This window comes from Aethalodelphis obliquidens, unplaced genomic scaffold (genome assembly GCF_003676395.1).
Source record: "Aethalodelphis obliquidens isolate GAN/ISIS:26980383/991018 unplaced genomic scaffold, ASM367639v1 scaffold2, whole genome shotgun sequence".
NCBI classification, from domain to species: domain Eukaryota; kingdom Metazoa; phylum Chordata; class Mammalia; order Artiodactyla; family Delphinidae; genus Aethalodelphis; species Aethalodelphis obliquidens.
Window position 1 is genome coordinate 3,561,361 of NW_020837946.1, and position 21,815 is coordinate 3,583,175.

The following is a 21,815-nucleotide window of genomic DNA, read 5'->3' on the forward strand; positions in this document are numbered from 1 at the left end:
TTAACATTGAAACTCAGGGATCTACCTGCTGTGTGTCTACTCCCTTGAGTTCAACCATCTTTCCCAGATGTCTGTATCTCCAATTTTCCAATCGTGCTCCTTTCAGGACCCTGACAACCAGCCTAGCCATTTGCCACTGTCTTTAAGTCTATAACATAGGCTCCTAACCTTGCTCAAAATGAATGGCCAAAAGCACTGCTCAGAAATTTGCCCACTAGGACTATTCCCCTCACTGCTGTCCTTTATGGTCACCACTAAATGGTCTGTAATACGGCAGCCTTGCATTTTTGGCTTGTATCAACACATCAAGCTGACCTAAACATGAACCAGGCATGGGGTTTTGTCTCTTCCATCCGCTTATCAGAAGACACCTCCCATAAAACGACAGGCATGAGTTGAGGGAGAGGAGCTGGTACCATAGAGGCAGGAAGTATCTGAGTCTGGGTTACCTGTTTGTGTAATTTCTCTCTACCTCTTGGACCTGCTATCAAATTTACCATTTTCATTGAACAGCAAAGGACTGCTGTACACCTTTTAATCTGACAGTACCAAGCTATAGCCCATCCATTGAGATTCTAATTTTAACTATTGTGTTTTTCTTTTTGAGAGATTCTAGTTCTTTTTCATATATGCCAGGTATTTTTTGATGTCTCTTCATTCTTCACACTTTCTGTACCTTGATTTCCGTACATATATTTAAGAAATATAATGTAATAAATTTGTTTCATAAACATTTTAGCATATATGTATACTTGTAATATTTTATTATATGGTTATAATTTTGATAGCTAGTGTAATGTCTTTGAGAATTTAATCCTCTAGTTTTCAGTTTATCCTGATTCTTTCTCCCCTCCCTCCCTTCCTTCCTTCCTATCAGTGGCCAAAAGTAACTCGGGTTCTAGGGCGTCAAGACTGGCAGATGCCCCAAGAACAAATGCAGCTCCAGCATTGGAGTCCAGTTGTTTCTGGCCTTTGAGGATTTGCATGCGAGCTCATGAATGTATATTAAAAAATAATTTTAATACTCTAAACCACAGTTTAGTTGTTCTAGACTTAAAGGTTTTCTCCATTTAGACAAGTATATTGGCAGAAGCTGACGTTAACCCTAGATTTTAACGTCTAAAATTAATCTGTGTCTTTCCTCCTTCTTGAACACTTCAATGATTTAGGATTAACATACTGGGCAATAATAGTTTATAAGTTTGGAGACATTTTGTTTTTAGATGTCTTTATTTTAATAATTCTCAATTAGAGGCAGGGAGTATCAAAATCTTCAGGAGACCTTTCCAAATATTACAAATGCATTGATAGTCAATTACGTGCATGGATATATCTCCTAGTTCTATCCACTGCGAGAGCCTATGCTCTGTCTGTCCACTGAGAGAGCATACAGCAATGACACCCCAGCAGCAAAAAGCACGCCTACCCTCAGATCATTGCTTCTGGAAGCGTCTCTAAAAGGAACTGGAGAGTTCCACATTTGTGTGCCTTCTGATACAAAACACTGAAGAGAACACAACATCACTTTCGTGGTGTTCATGTCAAAGATGTATATCCCGAATCTAATAATTAAGAAGCTTCAGACAACCCCCAAGTGAAGGACATTTTACAAAATAACTGGCCTGCACTCTTCAGGAACACCAATTTCACAAAGCTTGAAAAGCTTATGTAATGAATGTATTGCATATACTAACAGTATGAAGGCAAAAAAACTTTGAGAATTCAGTGCTCTCATTGATTAAATCATCTTATAAAAGTAGCTCTAATATTTATTACTGACAAGTACATATATGTAAACTATGTACACATATATGTATGTGTATATATATGTTTATAAATATTTCATTTTCTAAGTAAATTTACTTTCTGAAAACAAGGATGCTCTCTTCTGTCACTACAGTAAAATCAACAAAATCAAGAAAATTAATGTTGAAACAAAATTATCTAAGATTTGGGAAAGTTTCTCTAAAGGGCCAGACAATAAATATTTTAGCCTTTGTAGGACATACAATCCGTCACAACTACTCATTTTGCTCTTGTGGGTTGAAAGCAGCCACAGACAGTAAACACACAAATGGGCGTGGCTGTGTGCCAATAAATCTTTATTTACAACAGGCAGTAGCCTGGTTTTGGCCACAGGCTGTAGTTTGCCAGCTCCTGACGTAATCTATAGTTTATTCAGATTTCATCTACTTTCCAATAATGTGCTTTACGATGTACTTTTATTTGCTATAGCACTGCATTTAGTTGTTGTGCACCTTTAGCTTCCTTTGAACTGGAACAGTTTTTCAAGCTTTCTTTGTTTTGTATCAGAAGACACATGAAAGTGGAAGTCCCTAGTTCCTTTTAGTGGAGATGCTTCTAGAAGCAATGACCTGAGGGCAGGTGTCATTGCTCTACTCTCAGGGGACAGAGCTTAGTCTCTCTCAGTGGATGGAATTAGGAGATATATCTATGTCCCTCTCTATCCATGCATCCATCCACCCACCCATGCATCCACCCATCTTAAAACCCAGGAGTTTATGCAATATCTCTAGTTCAGTCCAACATCACAGGATTCAGTCTAATGCTTCCTCTTTTCTATAACTGTAACTCCTCCGACAGTGGGCAAACTGGATCCTATTATCTTCAATATACTTATTTGTTCAATCCTAGAATACACACAAAGTAGTTTTAGAACTGCTAACTTTTACTTTTGCAAAAAAGAAACCCACTAACTGGAGTTCAACATGTTTAAAGTTCTTTTGTCTTTAACCTCTGGACATATCTAAATAGCATGTTCGAAACTTACTTGAGTTACGTCCCTTGCTTTCAGGGCAGTTACGTTATTCATTTGAAATACAGACAGGGTCACTCCTCCCCACATCTCCATCACCATTTATATTATTTCTTCCTTGAATATGTGAAACATTAACATAATTCCAAAAGTCAGAACTGTACAAAAGTGACCCTAATTCCCCAATTTTTTCTATCCTTTCCATCTCATTCCTTCCCATACCCTGAAAACAAACAATTCCATTATTTTCCTTTCCCTGTGTGTGTGTGTGTGTGTGTGTGTGTGTGTGTGTGTGTGTGTCCACTGAGGAGCAAATACAGGTATATTTTATTTCCTCTTCTCTTACACAAAAAAATAGCATACTCTAGGCATTTTTATGCACTTTGCTTTATTTCCCTTAACAACATAGCCTGAAAATCCCTCCACATCAGTGACTGTCATCATCCTTTATTACAGATACGTAGCGCTCCCTTACATGGATATACGAACATCTATTCATGTATAAGCAATTAGGTTGTTTCCAAATTCTTTACAATCAGAAACAATGCTGCAATAAATTAATGCTGCAATAAATAACCTAGTGTATGTCTGTGTGTATTTATATTTATATTGTGGGAGTTGAATCTTCAGGGTAAATTCCTGAAGATTAGTTGCTGGGATAAAAAGTAAAGGACTATGTAGTCCTTAGATATTGCCAAATCCCCCTCTGTAAGAACCATTCCAATGCGAATTCCCATCAGCAAAGCACGAGAACCAATTTCCCCAGAGTTTCACAACAGAATGCAGTTAAAACTCTTAGTTTTTGCCAATTGGATGAGTTAACTCACTGTTTCTAATTTGCATTTCTCTTACCAATAAAGTTGAACATCTATTCACGTTTAAGGGCCACTTTTATAAATTTTTTGTGAATTGTGTTCACGTCTTGTGAATTGTGTACTCATGTCTTTTGTCACTTTTTTCTGTTTTCTTCCAATTCCCTCAATTTACATATTAGGAATATTACTAGTCCTTTATGTTGTAAATATTTTCTCTCAGTTGTCAGACATCTGTTTGAGTTTATTTTTGGCCATGCAAATGTTTTATTTTTAGGTAGTCAAATTGATCATTCTTTTCTTTAATCTTTTCTTTAATTGGGGAGCCAGAGGCCCTTCCCTTGCCCAGGTTAAAGAGGAATTCATCCATCTTTTCTTCCAGCGCTGGCATCAAGATCCCCGATCTATCTGTACTTTATTCTTATGGACCTTTCTAGTTTTCCAATGGCTAACCAGTTTTCCCAGAACCATTTGGTAAAAAGTCTGCTTTTATCCCAGCGCTCTGCAATGCCACCTTTATCCTATAGTGCATCCCTGCATCTGTCTACTTCTCATCTCTGTTCCATTCCACTGGGCTGCCTGCTACTCACGCCCCAGTGCCTTGCCCTTATAACAGAGGCTCTGCGCTGGTTTAATGTCTGATAGGATGGTGATGTCCCCACCCATGACCGCAGAGGACTCCCAGTTGTCAGCTCTTGCTTGATTAGACTTCGTTTTAGATTTAATGATACATTTAGAATTACATATTCCTGTTGCCTGTTGAACTGATTCCTGTGGTAAGAAGAGTGGTCCAAAAGACATCCATATCCTAACCCCTGGAACCTGTGAACACGTTAGGTTACATGGTAAAGAGAAATTGAGAGCAGATATAATTAAGTTTGCTAATCAGCCTATTTTAAAATAGATTATCCTGATTTCCAGGTGGGACCAATGTAACCAACCACAGGGATCCTTAAAAGTGGAAGAGGGGGCAGAAAAGAGAACCAGAGAGAGGGTAGTATGGGCTCAGCCCGACGCTGCTGGCTTTGAAGATGCAGGCAGAGGGCCACGAGCCAAGGAATGTAGGCGGCCTCTAGAAGCTGGAAAGGGAAAAGGGACAGACTGTCCCCGACAACCTCCAGAAAGAACGCAGCCCTGCTGACAGCTGATGTCAGCCCATGAGACTCATCTCAGGTTGCCGAACTACAGAACTGTAAGTGTATCCCCTGCTGCTTTAAGCCATCAAGCATGTGGGAATTTGTTACCGCAGCAACAGGAAACCAATGCAACCTTTTCCACAAAAAATGCTTCTCTGTAATGATGCTTCTCGCCTTAAAGCCTACTTTTTGTAATATTACCTAAGCTGCGCCAGCTTTCTCTTAGTATTTGCATTGACGTATCTCTTCCCAACTTTTAACAACACAGAAGACTGAAAGTTAAGCATCTCTCACAAATAGGAGTTTCTTCTTTTAACACTTTAGAAACGCCAGTTCACTGTCTTCTAGTTTACTGTTGCTTCTTTGAAGAGAAAGTCCCCCTCCCTGCACCACCATGCTTTTAGTATTTTGCTTTTTGGTTTTCAGTAGTTTTACTATGATGTGTCAGGGTGTGGTTTTTTGTATTTATCCTGTGTGGGGTTTTCTGAGCTTTCTGAATCTGTGGCCTGATTTCTTTTATCAGTTTTGGAAAATTCCTGGCCAGTACTTCAAGTATTATTCTCCTTCTTTATCCTCTCTCTCCTTCTTGGGTTCCAATTAATACATGGTCTGTCTCTGTACTGTGTACCAGTGCCTTTCTGTGCTTCAGTCTGAATAGTTTCTAGTATCCTCCAGTTGCAGTTTGACTAACGGTTTACTGTAGTTTATGCTTACAGGTACCTCGCGACCCCAAGCCTTTCGTGTTGACTGAAGCCCAGCACAGCGGACTGAAGAAAACCAAGCTGTACTCAAATGGTTTTTTGGATTTGGCCTGTTGACTTCCTACCCCAAGGAGCCTTAAAGCTTACCAGATGGATAAACAGCAGTGTGGTCTAGCCCTCACAAGTCCTGTTTTTAGCACTCCAGCCCTGTGAAAATACCCGAGTCCCACGGGTTGCTCGGTTCTCAGCAGTGGCACCAGAATCGGCACACCCCCCAGGAAGAGGCTGCTGCAGATACAACCTCCTCAGGAGCCTCTCTGCTCTCAAACCTCAGCTCCTCATTCTCCAGGAGCTCTCCAATGCCGTCAGACAGATGTGTATTTTATGCATCCCTCCTTCTGTCGTTCTTGGCACATTGTGGGTCTGCCTGAAAGTACTTCAGCCAGCAGCAGAAATACGCATGTCCTCATCGCCATCTCCTTTTACGTTATTTATTTAAGGAAACTCGGTTCTTTGTCCTGCTAAATTCCCCTCACTCTAGATTTGGCTGATTGCTCCTTAGTGGGGTGTTTAACTTGTTCATCCGATTCCCACATTTCATGTAAATGAGCAGGTAAATCTGAAACCTTGATTAGATTCACATGCATTTTGTGGGGGCAGGGCTTGCCTTGACAAGAAAACTTATGGCTGATGCTACGTGTTTACTATGGCTCCGCACCAGGCCCACTGGTGCCACTGTTAGTGACGCTAAGCCTCCACGCACAGGTGGATCACTGCTCTTGATTCCAGGAAAGAGATGGAGAACTGGGAAAAGCAAAATGAAGAAGAAACAGTCCAAGGCCATGCTGCAGACAGGCTGGTTACAATGGGCAACCAAAGCTCAATCTTCTTGGGGTCTTTTCAGGAACCAGGTAGAGCACGTACCCTGGAACTGTCTTCCTAAGACAAGGAAGGGAGTGTTTACTCACCATATCACGTGCCCAGCTGCTGAAGAGCTAACTCTCTTCCCCGGTTTGCAAGGGCAACCCCTGTGGCAGTGTCACAGTAACCCTCACTGGATGTACAGCAAGGTGCTGCCTGCGTGCAGCGGGCAGTCTCGGTGGCAGCCAGAGCACGAGGATGGGCTGATTCTCACCCCGTGGTCTCAGCAGCCACGGATACTCGTTCCCTAGATGCCTTACTTATTTCACTAGGGGCGGCAAAGGACTGCTTTTCTATCTGTATTTTTAGGTGGAATTCTTCCATGAAGAAGTTCCCATCATTGGTCAGCTGGCTACTGTGCAGGTTCCATTTTATTACTTTGGAGATTGCTAGGGCATCAATTCATTGTTCTGAAAACTGATAACTAAGCGAGTGTACTTTCTTGTATATGATGAGGTTTTTCTAATATTATAATTATGACCTTGCGATTAAAAATAGAAACACATATACCTATTTTTCATGCTCAATTTGTCTCATGTTTAGCCAGTGGGAACTCCTTCAAATTATGGCGAGCGGGGGCTCTTCTTCGTTGTGGTGCGCAGTCTTCTCATTGCGGTGGCTCCTCTTGTCGTGGAGCATGGGCTCGAGGTGCGCGGGCCTCAGTAGTTGTGGCTCACGGGCTCTAGAGCGCAGGCTCAGTAGCTGCGGTGCACGGGCTTAGCTGCTCGGTGGCGTGTGGGATCTTCCTGGACCAGGGCTTGAACCCAGGTCCCCTGCATTGGCAGGCAGATTCTTAACCACTGCGCCACCAGGGAAGCCCCAATCTACAATTATTGCCCCAGACCTAGTATTAACCATTTTGCAAATAAGTTCTTGTTCTGTGTAGTTGAAAATGGAATTTAGAGACCACGACCTGGACATTAGTGGTTCTCATTGTTACTGGCTTATAATTCTTCTAGGCCTTTACAGATGGGCAGAGCTAGGAAATATTTACTGTTTAGAAAGAAAAATAAACCATATGAGGTTGTTGAGTCAAATTTAAGATTAGCTTCTAACATTAAATTGGTTTTAATGGTAATTTCCAATTGGTTTTATCCTATAATATACTTTTAATAATAATGGTAATTATTATCAAATAACGATTAACAAAATCGTTTTTGAAATTAACCATGAAACCATATTCAGTAGTTTGAGATTTTTTCGTCCTTTGTATGTATCCCATTGATAATGTAAAACAAAATACTATGAAATACTACGAGTCACCTGAAATAATTTTTCCTCTATGCTCGACTGTCCTCCCCTTCCATTTTAGGGAACCATTTTTATTAGTTTTTGGTTTATCCTTCAATGGCTTCTGCTTGAAATACAGGTAAATATGCATGTATGCACAGCTGTATATCCATTCACCCTTTCTTACCCTCAAAATAACAGTATAAACCCCCGCTACTTTGTGTTTTCACTTGAGATCACTTTTAGTGCACCGAGATCTTCACTCATTCACGCATGCGTGCATTCTACAGCTGCATGGCGTCACCATACTGTACACTACTGTTTACTCAACTAGTCTCCTATTAATGAACATTTGGGTTAATTCCCATCTATTAAAACTAAGACCCGTGGATACAATTTGTCCTTAAACCTAGAAGTTCAAAGACTAGCAAACTAGCATTGTTACTTTCTAGCTATTGATCCTCTGACTTCTTGAATTTCCATTTCCTCAACTGTAAAACAAGAAGTTTTAACAACATGACTTATATCAAGGTTAAATAAAACATTAATTTAACAGGTATTTCCATAAATGTTAACAATAGCTGAAATAGCCAGTAAAGTCTATTTAAAATGAGTGAAAAACATGACTCATGTAATTACCACTATATAGGTCATTTCTATTTAATTAAGAAATTTGTAATTTAAAAGAGACAATGACAAATTAGAACACATCCACAGGAAGACAGGATAGTGAAACTTCTAGAAACTACCTTCGAAAAAACAGTTGAAAAATTCAATTAAATATTTATTGAACAAATGCAGAATAAATGAACTAGGGGGTGGTTTTAACCTGAAGATACAATAAACAACTTCAAATATCATTCAGAGGGCTGTCACACAAAACATGAAAGACTTGTTCAGTATTTCTCCAAAGGGCAGAACTTGACCCAAGGGCCAGACGTAAGCAGCCAAAAGGCTGCGGACAGCTGTACAGAGTGTGTCACTTAATCGCTTCTTTCCCAAACAATGCATTCCACACTTACACTTCCCTTCTTCTGAAAGGAAATATGACAACTTAATACTTCTCATGAATGTCTTTGACAAGTTGCATTTTCATGGCAAGCCCTCCACTGCCAGCAATGGATGTACTCACACTCTTAGAAAAAAATCTGAAGTTAACAAGCTGGTTTACTAGGGAGATGGCCTTTGTTCCTCAGCTCTATCTCAGCATTTTATATTTGTGATTCTCAGGAGGGGAGAGAAAAAGAGCATATTCTCCAAAGGGGGTGAATTAGAGTCCCCAGCACTTCAGATCCTGCCCCTGGGGACAGTCCTTCTCAAACCCCAGACGCATCACTGCAACTGTCAACCTGTGGTAGAGATGGGAGTGTGCTGTGTGCTGGGGCAGAAGAAGACAGCTGACAACAACTGTTCTACACGAAGCAGGAGAGCTGTATTTCACGAGTCACTAGGAAATATAAACTGACTGCCTAATACTGACGGGCTCCATCCAAACTGTCAAATATTACAAAATGAGAATTGTTTCAACAACCATTCAGCATGTTTAAGGACAAAATATATATAATATATTTTATATTATATACGTATTTTATCACATACTCAGTAAGGAATGCTGAGGTGCTTAATCCATCCAATAAAATTGAAAATAAGAATTTTACATTTTTCTGTCAGTATTCAGGATGCTGAAGGTGGATCTTGAACTCAGAATGGTAAGTCAGTTTTCGAGGAAAGCCACATAATCGGTGAGTCTGGCTAACTGCTGTTCATTGGGGATGGGTGGAACGGGGGCAGGCTCTGCGCGTTGGAGACAGAAACACACTCAAGTCAGACACCAGGGTCACAAATCTTTGGTACTGCCACCCCCGCCCTCCAATGTCTTTAATTTAACAATACGGAAACTTTCTTAGCTTTGCCTTGATCTTGGACATTTAAAAAAAACAAGTCAAGAAGCATCAATTTTTATGAGTAGTTTTCCCAACCTGGGAGTAAAGGCATGTCTGGCTTTGCTGTTACTGAAGTTTTCCATGCGAAGGTTAAAAATACTTTTAACAGGTAATCCGTCTACCAAGGGAACATAGCCCTTCTTGGAAAGACCCTCCCCACATGACATTTACTTCCATAGTCACCTAGTGCTAGCCACATGCCAGGCACTCCTCTAGACTACTCAATTGTCAGTGAACAAAAAACCCACAAAGGACCCCATCCCCCAAAAGTTTACTTCTAACTTTTAAGCTACTAAGTGTCAGCCTGGGGCTGCGTCTGTGTCAATGCTGGTGAGATGCTCGATCACACCTCCCCTACAGGACACCCTGCGGCCAGGCCAGAGGGGATCACTACCTCCAGGTAAGCTACAGAGGGGAGTCCACACATTCACGGTTGTAACCAGATGTACTATTATAAATACCAAGTTAGGATTTCATCCCCTTGTTTATAAGATTAGAGCTAAGAAAAATAAATACTACAACAGCAAACAAGAAAAACGATGAAACAATTTTTAAATGAGCATATGAAAATACATACCTGAAAAGGGAATAAACCTGTTAAAGGAAACATCCAGGGCCCCTGCAACTAAATAAAATGTAGAGCCCAATTTACAGAAGTCATTGTAAAGAACCTTCACATAGAACATGTCATTTTTTTTTTTTTTTTTTTTTTTTTGCGGTACGCAGGCCTCTCACTGTTGTGGCCTCTCCCGTTGCGGAGCACAGGCTCCGGACACACAGGCTCAGTGGCCATGGCTCACGGGCCCAGCTGCTCCGCGGCATGCGGGATCTTCCCAGACCGGGGCACGAACCCGTGTCTCCTGCATCTGCAGGCGGACTCTCAACCACCGCACCACCAGGGAAGCCCAGAACATGTCATTTTTAATGCAGTGGCGTTCAGACAGAGACAGTTACGCTCTATTTTATTGCATTGCTTTTTTACTGCAGCAGTCTTCTCTCCCCATCTAGACTGACAGGACCCCCTCGCATCACTCCTCTGCACCCTCGCAGGTCCGAGCACATGGAGATTTGTGCACCACTTTACTGTGGGGTCAACAATGTCTAACAACAGGGGTTCAGAGCAGACGGAAGGAACTCTGGGATAAGGCAGATCAGAAGGTTTACGGATGTGGGCACTGAGGCCAGCTCTAAGGACAGGGCAGGAAAGGCCACTCCTGGTAAGCAGGAGGGAGTGGAGCCTTCTTGCAGGAAGGAACGTGGCTCATTTCAGAGAGGAAGGCCGAGGGACCAGGAATTCAGGTGGAGGCAATGAGGACAGGCCAAATCATTTAAGGCCTGTAAAGGCCAGAGACCTTAATTTTGTGAACATTAAAGCCACTGAATATCTTGTTTAGGAGAAGAGTCTATGTGTCTACAGCATGAGGAGAAAAGGGGAACTTCTGAATATTTTAAATATCTTTTTAAAAGGCAATAGTTTAGATATTAAGAATAAGCAGTTAGAAATGGCCCCATAAATAAAAGAACGAGAGATTAATACTTATTAAAAATTAAGTTGTAATAAAGATTATGAAACACTCACATAAAATAGTTTATGTATGAAATACATTAAAAAAATTAAGGTAAAACCAGGTGACTTTTTTTTTTTTTGCAGTGTGCGGGCCTTTCACTGTTGTGGCCTCTCCCATTGCGGAGCACAGGCTCCGGACACGCAGGCTCAGCGGCCATGGCTCACGGTCCCAGCCGCTCCGCAGCACGTGGGATCTTCCTGGACCAGGGCATAAACCTGTGTCCCCTTCATCGGCAGGTGGACTCTCAACCACCGCGCCACCAGGGAAGCCCCAGGTGACCTTTACGATCCTTTCTACCCTAAGTGTCCATCCTATACCTGAACTTAACATGAGTTACTCTCATTTTGTTAGTATAGCAGAATTTTATATCAAATTATTCAAATTCAATGCCTGAAAAACTTCAGTGATCTTACAAGAGCTCAGTGCTGCAAGACGGACGAAGAGCTCCACCTACCTGGCTTTCTGGGCATGACCATCCTCGTGGCGGAGTCGGCCTGCCATCCTTGTTCTAGGATACCTAAAAATGTGTATTTAACACAGAAATGAATTTAAAAAACCAAAAACTTTTCATTTACAAGATTCACAATCTGTCAATGACACTACTTGTACGGGAGACCTGACGTGTGTAGATTAACCTGTAATGTGTATTTTTAACTAGAAGCGTATACTAGAGACAGCATTGTCATGGGAACTTATTTTTGAAATATTTCTGAAACATCTATGGTTTTATTCTATCAGGCTGCTATAATCACTAACAGATGATTAGTTTTCTATTATGTATATATATATTATAGTATTAACCTGATCAAACCTTATTAAAGACAGACATAAGGAAGACTTATTTAGTATCTTCTATAATCATTACATCAGTAATAACAAAGACGATGGTGACAATAAAAACAACAGCATACATACACAACACAGAAGGCTGGCCGCTAGGTACTGTGCTAGGTGCTCTTACAGGGATCACTTTACGTAATCACCACAACAACTCTGTAAGGGGACACAGCACCATAATTGAACAGACGTGGAAAAGGAAGTTTAGAGAATTCCAGTAAATTGCCTTAGGTCACGTAGCTAGCATGGGGAAGGGTACCAGGATTCACACTCAGTCAGTTAAGAGTATGGACTCTGGGATATACTATTTATTAGATAATAAATTATGGATCAATTTCAAAATAGTCAAAACAAATAAATGTTTGTATTAGTAAGTAACAGTATGATTTGCTGTAAGAACGTTCATTCACCTGCCGTCTATGCGCCTAGAGCTGTGCTGGGCCTCGGAAATTTACAATCTGTGGTGCTTAGTGGAGCTCATATTTTGACTGGAGAATCCATCATCGTAAAACAACGCCACAAGGCACATGCAGTATTAATATTCTACAGCAACCTAGCAAGGGGAGGGGACAGTTTGGGCATGACCTGAAAAATGAAAATGCAAAAGCACATCTGGAAACCAGTGGCTAAGAGTGGGGTGCAAGCACCTAGGTTACTGTTAAGAAATGGTGAGGGAAAAGTTGGGCTGAAAAGGGATACTGGGATGAGACCGCCTTCACCACGGAAGGGTGAAACAGGGATTTCTAAATGCGAGTTCCAGACCAACTAAAACTTCCTTCCCTGAGAAAACCCACCAACCAAACCCCCACCTCGTGCTGATTTTCAAAGGAAGAGAAATAATTTAAAGACGTTACAAAGTTTAAGCTCAGAATTATGAATATAATGTTACCCACCTGGCATGTTTAGAAGCAAATAATGTGCACATGCTTTATTTTCTTGCATCTCACATTTTCTACCACTTGTAACAACTATGCTGTAACCTGGGGCTCAGATGTGGGAATGTTATTGAATGCTTGACTCTGTACCCCCATTCGCTACCTTTTTCTTCCAGTAACTCACTGTTCTCACCACCTTCTTTTCCCTCCCACTCTTAGTCAACAGCAGCTCTAATTTTTCCTTCCTGGGCATCAACTTGGAGAGCTCACTATCACTTAGTAGGGCTTAGGAGTTGATCAAAGGTCTTAGAGATAAAAGTAGAAAATATTCAGGGGTCAGACCATGGGTACCATGATAAGAAATAGCTACAGGAACATTAAAGAGGTTCCATAAGGAAAGAGCTAGAATAGTCACATGCAACAAGGGTACATCTCAAAGACACAGTCAAATGTTAATTTCATAAAAATGGCAAAGTATTCCTTTACAAAGCTCCTGTTCTAAGACATCTCTAACTGCTGCCTGTCTTTGGCAAAAAGTGCTTTAGTAAACACAAACCCGAAATTTCTCATCCACACGCAGAAGTCAAAAAAACTCTATGAACCAAAAAGTCTTCTTTAACCGCCATGGTGGCGAAATCTGATGCGAACCCCCAAGCCTTTTCTGTACACTCTTCCCTGACGCCACCTGCGTGCGGGTCTGCGCTCTGCTGCCTGCAGAACCACGACTGGGCTTGGCCACGTGGTGCTGGCTGCTACGGTTTGTGCAGTGCAGGTCTGCCAGCACCTTTCTAAAGAACACACACAACCTGAACTCCAAAACACATCCTGTTCCAATGGTTTCAGATAAGGGACCGTGGACCTGTAATTTACACTTCCGTTTTCCCTGAAAGTAAAAAGTAAGCCCCAAATACCTTTCACAGCCTCTTCCACGGGAAGTCCAACAAAGGCTGCGAAATCGTCGGCGATGATGGAGGTATATGCCTGAGAGACCAGGGCGAAGGCTCGCCTCCGGGTGGCATCTATTGTGGGAGGGGAGGTTTGACAAACAGTGAACCACAAGAGCTGGCATTTTTTGAAACACACAATTAAATTATTACATCACTGTCCTTGTCCAAGTTTGATAAGCAAGACTACATCAACCTAAATTTCTGTGTTTACAGGTACAGCTGTAGGCGCCTAACATGTAAGAGGGGCTCAAATATTGCTGAATAAACACATGCACTTCCTCTTAGGTCAAAAAATCTCAGGTGACAATAAAAATTACAAAGATGGAAAAAAGTTAATACACACAAGACTCCAGCTCTAAGAAAATTTCATTTAAATTTGGGATGTACTGGGGATGTATATTTCAAAATTTTTCTTTTATCTCACTTATAAAAACTAGAAAGAATGGAGCAGAAATTACCTAGTCCCATAATTAGTTGTCCTTTCTCATCAGGGCCTCTGCTATAGGACCACACCTGGGAGTTGCAGAGCAAACCTTGTAACTAGAGCACCTTCCTAACTTTCAAGTCTACTCTGAACTCTTGACGTCATTCAGGTGCAAATCCTGAATGACTGAGCCTCACCGAAAGGGGCTGCAAGCAATTCCAGCAACAAAACCTCCTCCCTGGAGACCACATGTGGGATTTCCGCCCGCCAGGCTTAAATTTCCACATTAAATAATTCAGGAATGAAGCAGAGACAATAACCAAATGGTAGAAAGTGGAGCCCAGCTGGCCTGTCTTCCCGCCCACTGCTCCTTGAGTAACACAAAGCATCCTCCACCTGCCTTCAACACGCTTAGCAAGTGTTCTGGATTCTACTTTCCACACTTAATAGGCAAGTATACAGTACAAGACAGCCCTGCAACGTAAGAAAGTCCGCTCTCCACTCCTGGGACACCGCCTAACAGCCACATCAATCCCCGTAGACACACTGCTCCAAAGTGGCCTGCTGGCTCTCAGAGAGGAGCCTTACACCTTCTCATCCGTGCGGCGCTGGGTGTATGCTGCTGTGTGGTCTGAACCGCCCTCCTCTCTTCTAGTCCCAGGTCTGTTTATAAACTCTCCCTGTGGCACTGGAGTCACTGCAATCTCCGCCCTTCTCTGAACTCACAGTAACGTTTACTTATTGAACAAGCAATCTTTTACCACCTATGGTGTACACTGCACCCCTCCTCACCCCATCGTCTCAATTATATCCGGAACTTCTCTGCAGGAGGGCTCTTATATCTTTATATCCCCTGAGGGGCCCAGCATCTCTAAGGAAGTATGTGCTGTACACAGGCTTGTGGAAGGTCTCACCAGGACCCAAGGGGGCCCGACCCCAGCCCTAGGCTTTGTGCTCCCATCTGCCTGAAAAATCGCGGGCAGTCAATCACCTTGTGTCATTTCTCACTGAGGCTGACACCCTCCCCAGCTTTCACTGAGCCACTGTTTGCTCCTCTTCCAATTCCTTCCTTCTTGCTACCAACTCTCAGCAAACGACCTTAAATCAGACTTCTAATACAGCTTAGAGATGAAGGAACTTTTTCCGTTCAAGGCTACAGACATTCAGTGGAAAAGAACCGAGAGCAACAATGAAAGAGGAAAATACAAGGGTGCACCGAAAACTACATTCATTTGGCAAGCTTACCATATTGTAAAAACATTCACTTTAGTTCAAGTACTCTGGTCAGATTTTCAGATTTGAAAAAGATGGGGAACAGAACAAGAATAGAATGTGAATGAAAGAGAAAAACAGAATGGAGAGAAGAGAAACATACAAGGGGAGGCACAGCAGACTGACAAGGAGAGCAGAAATCAAGGCTAAGTGATCCAGGGCACCAGTTAGACACTCAGGCGGCTTTTAACCTCTCAGCGCGAATGAATCTGACATCTGCATTCTCACCAGTCACTATGTGGCCCGGGAGATCTATGAGACGTGTAACCTCAGGAGGGCACGCGTTACAACGACAAGCTGGAAGGTGGCATCAGTTGAGCTCGCACCTAATACTGCTGGCAATTCATCCTGGGACAGTCCTGGGGAGACCCTAAGAGAATGCTCATTCTTTTGTTCAACGAATACTTAAATGTGCCTATTATCTACCGGGAACTGCCAACTGCCGGCACTGGAGACACAAGGGAAGGTGAGCTTGCTGTCCTTCCCAACCCATCTCTGCCCTTAAATTCCAGGGCGGCGGCCACCCAGGCCTGTGGCACCTGGGCTCCCTTACTCCGTGAATGGGATTCTGCAGGGCAGGGAGTGTATTTCCTCGGCCCCTCCCTGTCTCGCTCTGGCTAACGCTCTGTATCCCCGCTCCTCAGGGCTTATGCAACGCGGTTAAGGCTGCCTCCAGTGCGGAGATCCAAAGCTGCCCCCACTGCGCCGGCGCAGCAGTGACCCCACACGCCTCCCTCCCACCGCTGCCGGCTCCGTGCCCCTGCTCACTTCCCCCACGCTGAAAGCAAGCGCCTCCTGTTTCCTCACTCACACTGCTCTGCTTCACCACGCCAAGAACCGGGTGCACCTCAGAAGCAACCTTCCCCTCCTGCCCCTGAAAAGCTGACATGTCCTGCCAGAGTGATGAGCGATTCTCAAGAACTTCTGCTCACTGATTCCTCCAGAGCAGAAGGGCGGACAGTGAGGGCAGGTAGTGGCCAGAGAAACAAGGTAACAAGAAGTGAGGGTATAACAACATATAAGAGGGGGAACCAAGAGACTGGAAGCAAACGCTGGGGGTGGGAGAATGGAAAGAGAGAAGCACGGGGGAGTTTTGTTGCAGGATCAGTGCTATGTCACACCAGACTTGCAATCTTTCAGCGTGATTAAAAGAAGTTTGAGCATCTGCGTACTGAATTGATGAATCACAAATCCAGAAGCTGGAGACAACTCCATCAAATGCTGAGGTCCACAGAGTCCAAAGCAGTCTCTACTTTCAAACATGCGGGCTTGAAATCTTATCCAACTCATGACCTGGACTTATTAGACTATTACATTTCATTTCAGTAGCAAAAAAACCACCTCTTACTGACAAGCAACTTCACTTCTAGAATTAAATTAATAGACAGTGAGGTCCTCAGCTGCCGACATAAACTCAAGCAACGTGAAATCAAAGCATGATTACAGCAAATCTAAAAAAGCCTTCTGAAAACCCTACTCACTTAGCAGAGCGTACCTATTTTCACACACATCATCGACTTACTTCAACACCCTGGCACCTTAGGGGAACAGGTCTAGTCTGACTTAATTCTGAGCCACAAAGAAACACTACCTCTAAGTGCCTCCATGATTGGCTGGACCGTCTCAGACCACGGGTGAGCGCTGATGGTGGTATAGATCCCGGGGAAATCTCTCTGCCAGATTCTTTGTCCTACCGACCAAATTCCCCCAAGTTCAGAATTTGCCTGCAATAAATATCATTGCCTCATTTGAAGATATTCACTCTGCACATATACCAACAAATGTATCTTAAAACATAATTCAACATTTCTTTTAAGAGGTGTAATTACTTTTTCAGCCCAACCACTATCAAAAAGGTTTTCAAATGTTTTGAACAGTACTGTAGAATTTATTTGCACGTTTTATTATAACAGAAAATTAAGGCATGGGAAATTAGTCCAACAATATTTCACAAATAAGTTTAGGAATTAGTTATCTGAAACATTGTTTTTTGAAGATTTACATTTATTTATATTTCATATATACTTATGTATAGTATACAGAACATGTACTAATCCACATATGCATGTACATAAAATACATACACCTATTCTTAGGGCAAAAATAGTAGCAAAATGGCTAATAATATAGACTCCCAATCTAAGATGTCATAAAATGTAGCCTAAGGATAAAGTTCCCACTAATATCACTGAAATATCATCTCATTTACAGCTTTATTTTAAACCAGTAAAGCTGGAGGAACATTCCAAACTTACTTAATAGAATGTGGAGGAAAGAAAGAGAGTATAAATGCTAATCTGATATTGCTGAATATCAATAATGAACAAAGGAATTTAGGTGAATTCTTATTAATGCTCTGTGAATGTACAAAAAATTCACTTCACATTTATGCTAGACACAGTGAATCACCTGAAATTAAAAATTTACTTCATTCCATCTTGGAAGAAACTTTTAAGTGAGTTCATCTATTCTCACATGAAAAACAAGAAATCCAAAATCCTAATTAGCAAAAATCTTAATGCTCTGAATAATTATTATTTTTAGAGTGTTCTTGTAAATAATACTAGTTGCAAAATAAATACCATTATAGGAAACTGCACAGATCAGTTAAAAAAAAAACCTAACAAACAAAAACCAAACTTTTACCTAAACTGACCCAGTTGTTTATTGCGTAAATTGACACTTTGCTACAAAGTGTCTTAAGAAACCTGATCGGCAGGAGCTGAGCACAGATTTCTGTACCACCCAAGGGAAATTACAATTTCTGATGAGAAGAATTTGTAGATCTATTCTTAAACTTTAATACCAGTTTAATAACTATTTCTGTGATCCACATGAAAAAGAAAACAGAAACTTTTAAGAGATTGCTTTTTAAATGAATGTCATTACTATATTAAAGTAATAAGGTATATTGAAGACTACTTACAGATTTTATAGCAGGTGGTATTCTTTTCCAAAGATATCTTGCATTATTCCTAATTTACACCCCCCCAAGAAAGAATAAGCAATTTAAAAAAATCACCTCTGTAAATGTTTAGAATTCTAGATCCCAGAAGTATACTTTAAAATACTCTATAAAATACAGAGCGAAATTCATATAATGAGTTTATCCAGGGGAAGTAACAGTGGTTTTCCAGATAAAAGACATGAAATATTTTTACCAAAGTAATGTTTTACCATTTTTAGTGAATTTTTAAATTAATAATACAGATCTTAAATTGAGGCAACACTACAAAGCCTTAAATAGAACTGCCTAAATAATTTATTCATATATAAAATAAACAAATTCATACACTTTCAGGGTCCTGGCATTCCCTGACAATATACACAGTACACGATGCTTTTCTCCTTATCATGACCCCTCGTCCTACTAGTGGATATAGAGCCACCAAAACTTCAAGGTAGTTCTTTTTTTTTTTAAAGAGTTCGCAAGCTTGAATGACATCAAGCATATGACATAATGAAAATCTCAGTTTAGTTTAAAAGGTATGAAATGAAAAGGTTTAGAAGAATTTAAAACAAAATTTAACAGTAACCATCAGTGGGTTACAGAACTACAAGGGACTCTTTTTGCACAACTATACTTTCTGACTTTTCTTCAATGAACGTGAATTAGGAATAATTAAAAAACAAAAACCTTTCAAGAACTGTCATACATGTTAGTAACAAATTCCTCTTAGTCTTCTCAATCTTCCCTTTCAGTTTCTCTCAGTCTCAATAGAGACTGGGAAGTTAAGTAAACAGTTTAAGTCAACAGTAAAGTAAACTTTACATGTGAAGTTAAGTAAACAGAGGTCATAGAAGACAGAGGTTTTATAACAAGAGAATAAAGAAAAGATCAATAGATTTAAAGGAATTTACTGACAATGCAGTTTCTCGTAACAAATTGGAATGTTTTTTACAAGGTATACGTAAAACAGGTGTATTTAAAAATAACTCAGACTAATCATAATTTCTTGTCATGATTCAATATACGAAATAAACATATTAAGTATTACACTAAAAAGTATAGCTCCTTGTGCCTATGCTTTAGTGTTGGTACTTCAAGGCAAGAATAACTGCTTGAGGAAAACGCTTCTCTTAGCTTTAGGTAAAAGGTACTTACATGTCATTATAAAGCAGATATAAAGCTAGAAGCTGACCATACACTGGGGGTGTAGCAATTCCTCCTGGAGCCTGTAAGACCAAAAAACAAAAGAAAAAAAACCTCATTTATTCTTATACTTTTATATTTTTAGAAGTGTTTTCTTAACTCATCTAAAGAGTAAGTATATTCTATAGTACTTACAGATGGAGAGACAGCTTAGAGAAGTATCGCACACTAAAAACCCAGAGTATTAAGTTTAGATCTGTCATCAGATGTGACTTCTCCCCCTCTGGGCCTCTGTGTCTTCAGACGCACAAGAGTATTTAAATGGGATCCCTTTCCCAGTTCTCAAATTCTTATTTAAATAGCCTCACTATTATAGGAAGTATTTCCAACAGATTCCTAAAGCAATATGATTCTGCCCATTATACCGAATATGTTAAATAGCTACATAAATGAGTAATAAAGAGAAAAACATCACAGCTGAGTTACAAAGACACTACTCCCCTCATTCAATTTTAATTCATTCAGGAGACATCTACTAAGCGTCTGTTAGTGAGCGGCTGCTTCTTCGCAGTTCCCTCCTTTGGTTAATTAGCTTTTTAGACCAATGCTATAAATGTCTTTAAGGGCCTTTCTAAGAAAAAAAAAACAAACCCTTAATTACTTTAGTAGTTGCATGATATAACCTTCACCTGCCCTACTGAAAACAAACGGTAAGCTTCAGTGATCACAGGAGACTAAGGGCTTTCCGAATTAATAAAAGGTTACAAGTCACATCTTCTTGGTCTGTGTGTAGGCCTGCACAAACGTCTTTAATAATATACATATTCTCCACCTCTCCCCACAATGGGGAGGAAAGAGATTTAGTTTAATACGAGAAGCATAAAGGATGTTAGGAGCAAAGATGCACAGCGTTTTCGGGCTCACTAGCTGAAGACAAACAACAGAAAGCTCCGAGCGAGTTGGGGGAGGCCAGGCCTGGATGCTTAGCCTTCGGAGCAGGCCCCGGCGGCCCGGACTCCACACGCCCAGCTCCCGCGCCCGCAAGGGGCCGGCCCCAAGCCCCGTGGGCCCCAGGCCCCGTTACCCTGGAGACCGGGGCGGCCCGAAGCCACGAGCGACCCCACGAGGAGAATGGCTACCTCGAGCTCCTGGTTCTCGCACTGATCCAGCAACTTTCTGAAACTAAAGGAACTTTCCGCCATCACCGCCACTGGCATTTTCCCGGCCGGTCCCGCCACCGAACCTCCCCGCCGAGCCGGTCCTCACTGTCCCTCGGGGCGTCGCGCCCGCGATGACGTAAAAGCCGACGATGCCGCCGAGCGCCCATGCGCAGGCGCCTCGTTGGTTCCGCCGCGTCAGAAGACATCCCTGCGGTCGGGACGGTATGCCACCGCTCTGGCCGGCGCTCTCGGTGCTCTGGAGGACTGGCCCGGCCTCCAAGGCAGCCAGTCGCTTTAAGAGCGTGCAGCCGAAGTCGGGATGGGAGAGGTTTAGTGCATATTTGAGGACGATTAGACGTCTTTGCTTTGAGGCCATGCAAATTTAAACGTTCAAAACCTAACTTTTGGTTCCTCCCGCACCTACTCCTTCAGCAGCCCTGCCACATCGGTGAAGGCGCTGCGGTGCCCTGCGGGGCTCCCCTCCAGCGACCTCACGTCCCCACCTCCGAGGGAAGCTGCGCTGGCCTGGACCTCCAGCACCGCCTGAACTGCAAACGTTATCCTGACTTCCACTCCTGCCTCCCTCCAGGCTACTCCCCACACAGCCACCGCAGCCGAAACGATGCTTTCGGAAACATAAATCAGATCTTGTTGCTCTGATGAAAATGATAGCATAACAACAAATTCCTAAAATCCAGTCTTTCACATTGCTTGCAGAGGGCTTCAAGATCTAATTCCCAGATCCCCTCTGACTCGCTCTGGCCATCCTGGCCTCCTTAGTTTTCTGCCCGGTGCTTACCGTTAGCGAACATTATGTTGTGAATTATTTATTTACATCTTTGTTTTGCTGCCCTTGGCTACACAGCCAAGGAAGTGACTTCCATTTGTCCCGTGTTGCAGGGCTGGCTACACTATTTATGGGCCCAGAGGCAATTGAAAACGCAGGTCCCTTGTTCAAAAAACAGGGGAAAGTACAATTAAAGCTATGTAATATAAAGCTTTTCCCTTTATTGGCAGTGTGTCTCTCAGACTTTCACATCATTTCAAAAACTGCTATTTAATATCCTAAGTAAAGAAAAAGTAATACAATTTTAAATTATTAGCATGAATTTTGCCATCC

General features: G+C 41.9%; 1 protein-coding gene across 2 annotated transcripts; it reads right to left on the reverse strand.

Annotated features, from left to right (window-relative positions):
* Window positions 1-8,222: 8,222 nt before the first annotated feature.
* COPS8 (COP9 signalosome subunit 8) lies at window positions 8,223-20,837 on the reverse strand. 2 transcript variants are annotated; one of them, XM_027117411.1, is made up of 8 exons: window positions 20,675-20,837; window positions 19,548-19,618; window positions 18,369-18,417; window positions 17,034-17,166; window positions 13,711-13,818; window positions 11,542-11,604; window positions 10,097-10,144; window positions 8,223-9,370 (listed from the first exon to the last, which is right to left on the reverse strand). In XM_027117411.1, the coding sequence occupies exons 1-8, from the start codon at window positions 20,750-20,752 to the stop codon at window positions 9,291-9,293; spliced, it is 630 nt and encodes a 209-aa protein (XP_026973212.1). In that variant the 5' UTR covers window positions 20,753-20,837; the 3' UTR covers window positions 8,223-9,290. The 2 variants fall into 2 exon arrangements, with proteins under 2 accessions (XP_026973212.1, XP_026973222.1); XM_027117421.1 differs by lacking the exon at window positions 10,097-10,144 and having other exon boundaries at window positions 20,675-20,794.
* Window positions 20,838-21,815: the final 978 nt, after the last annotated feature.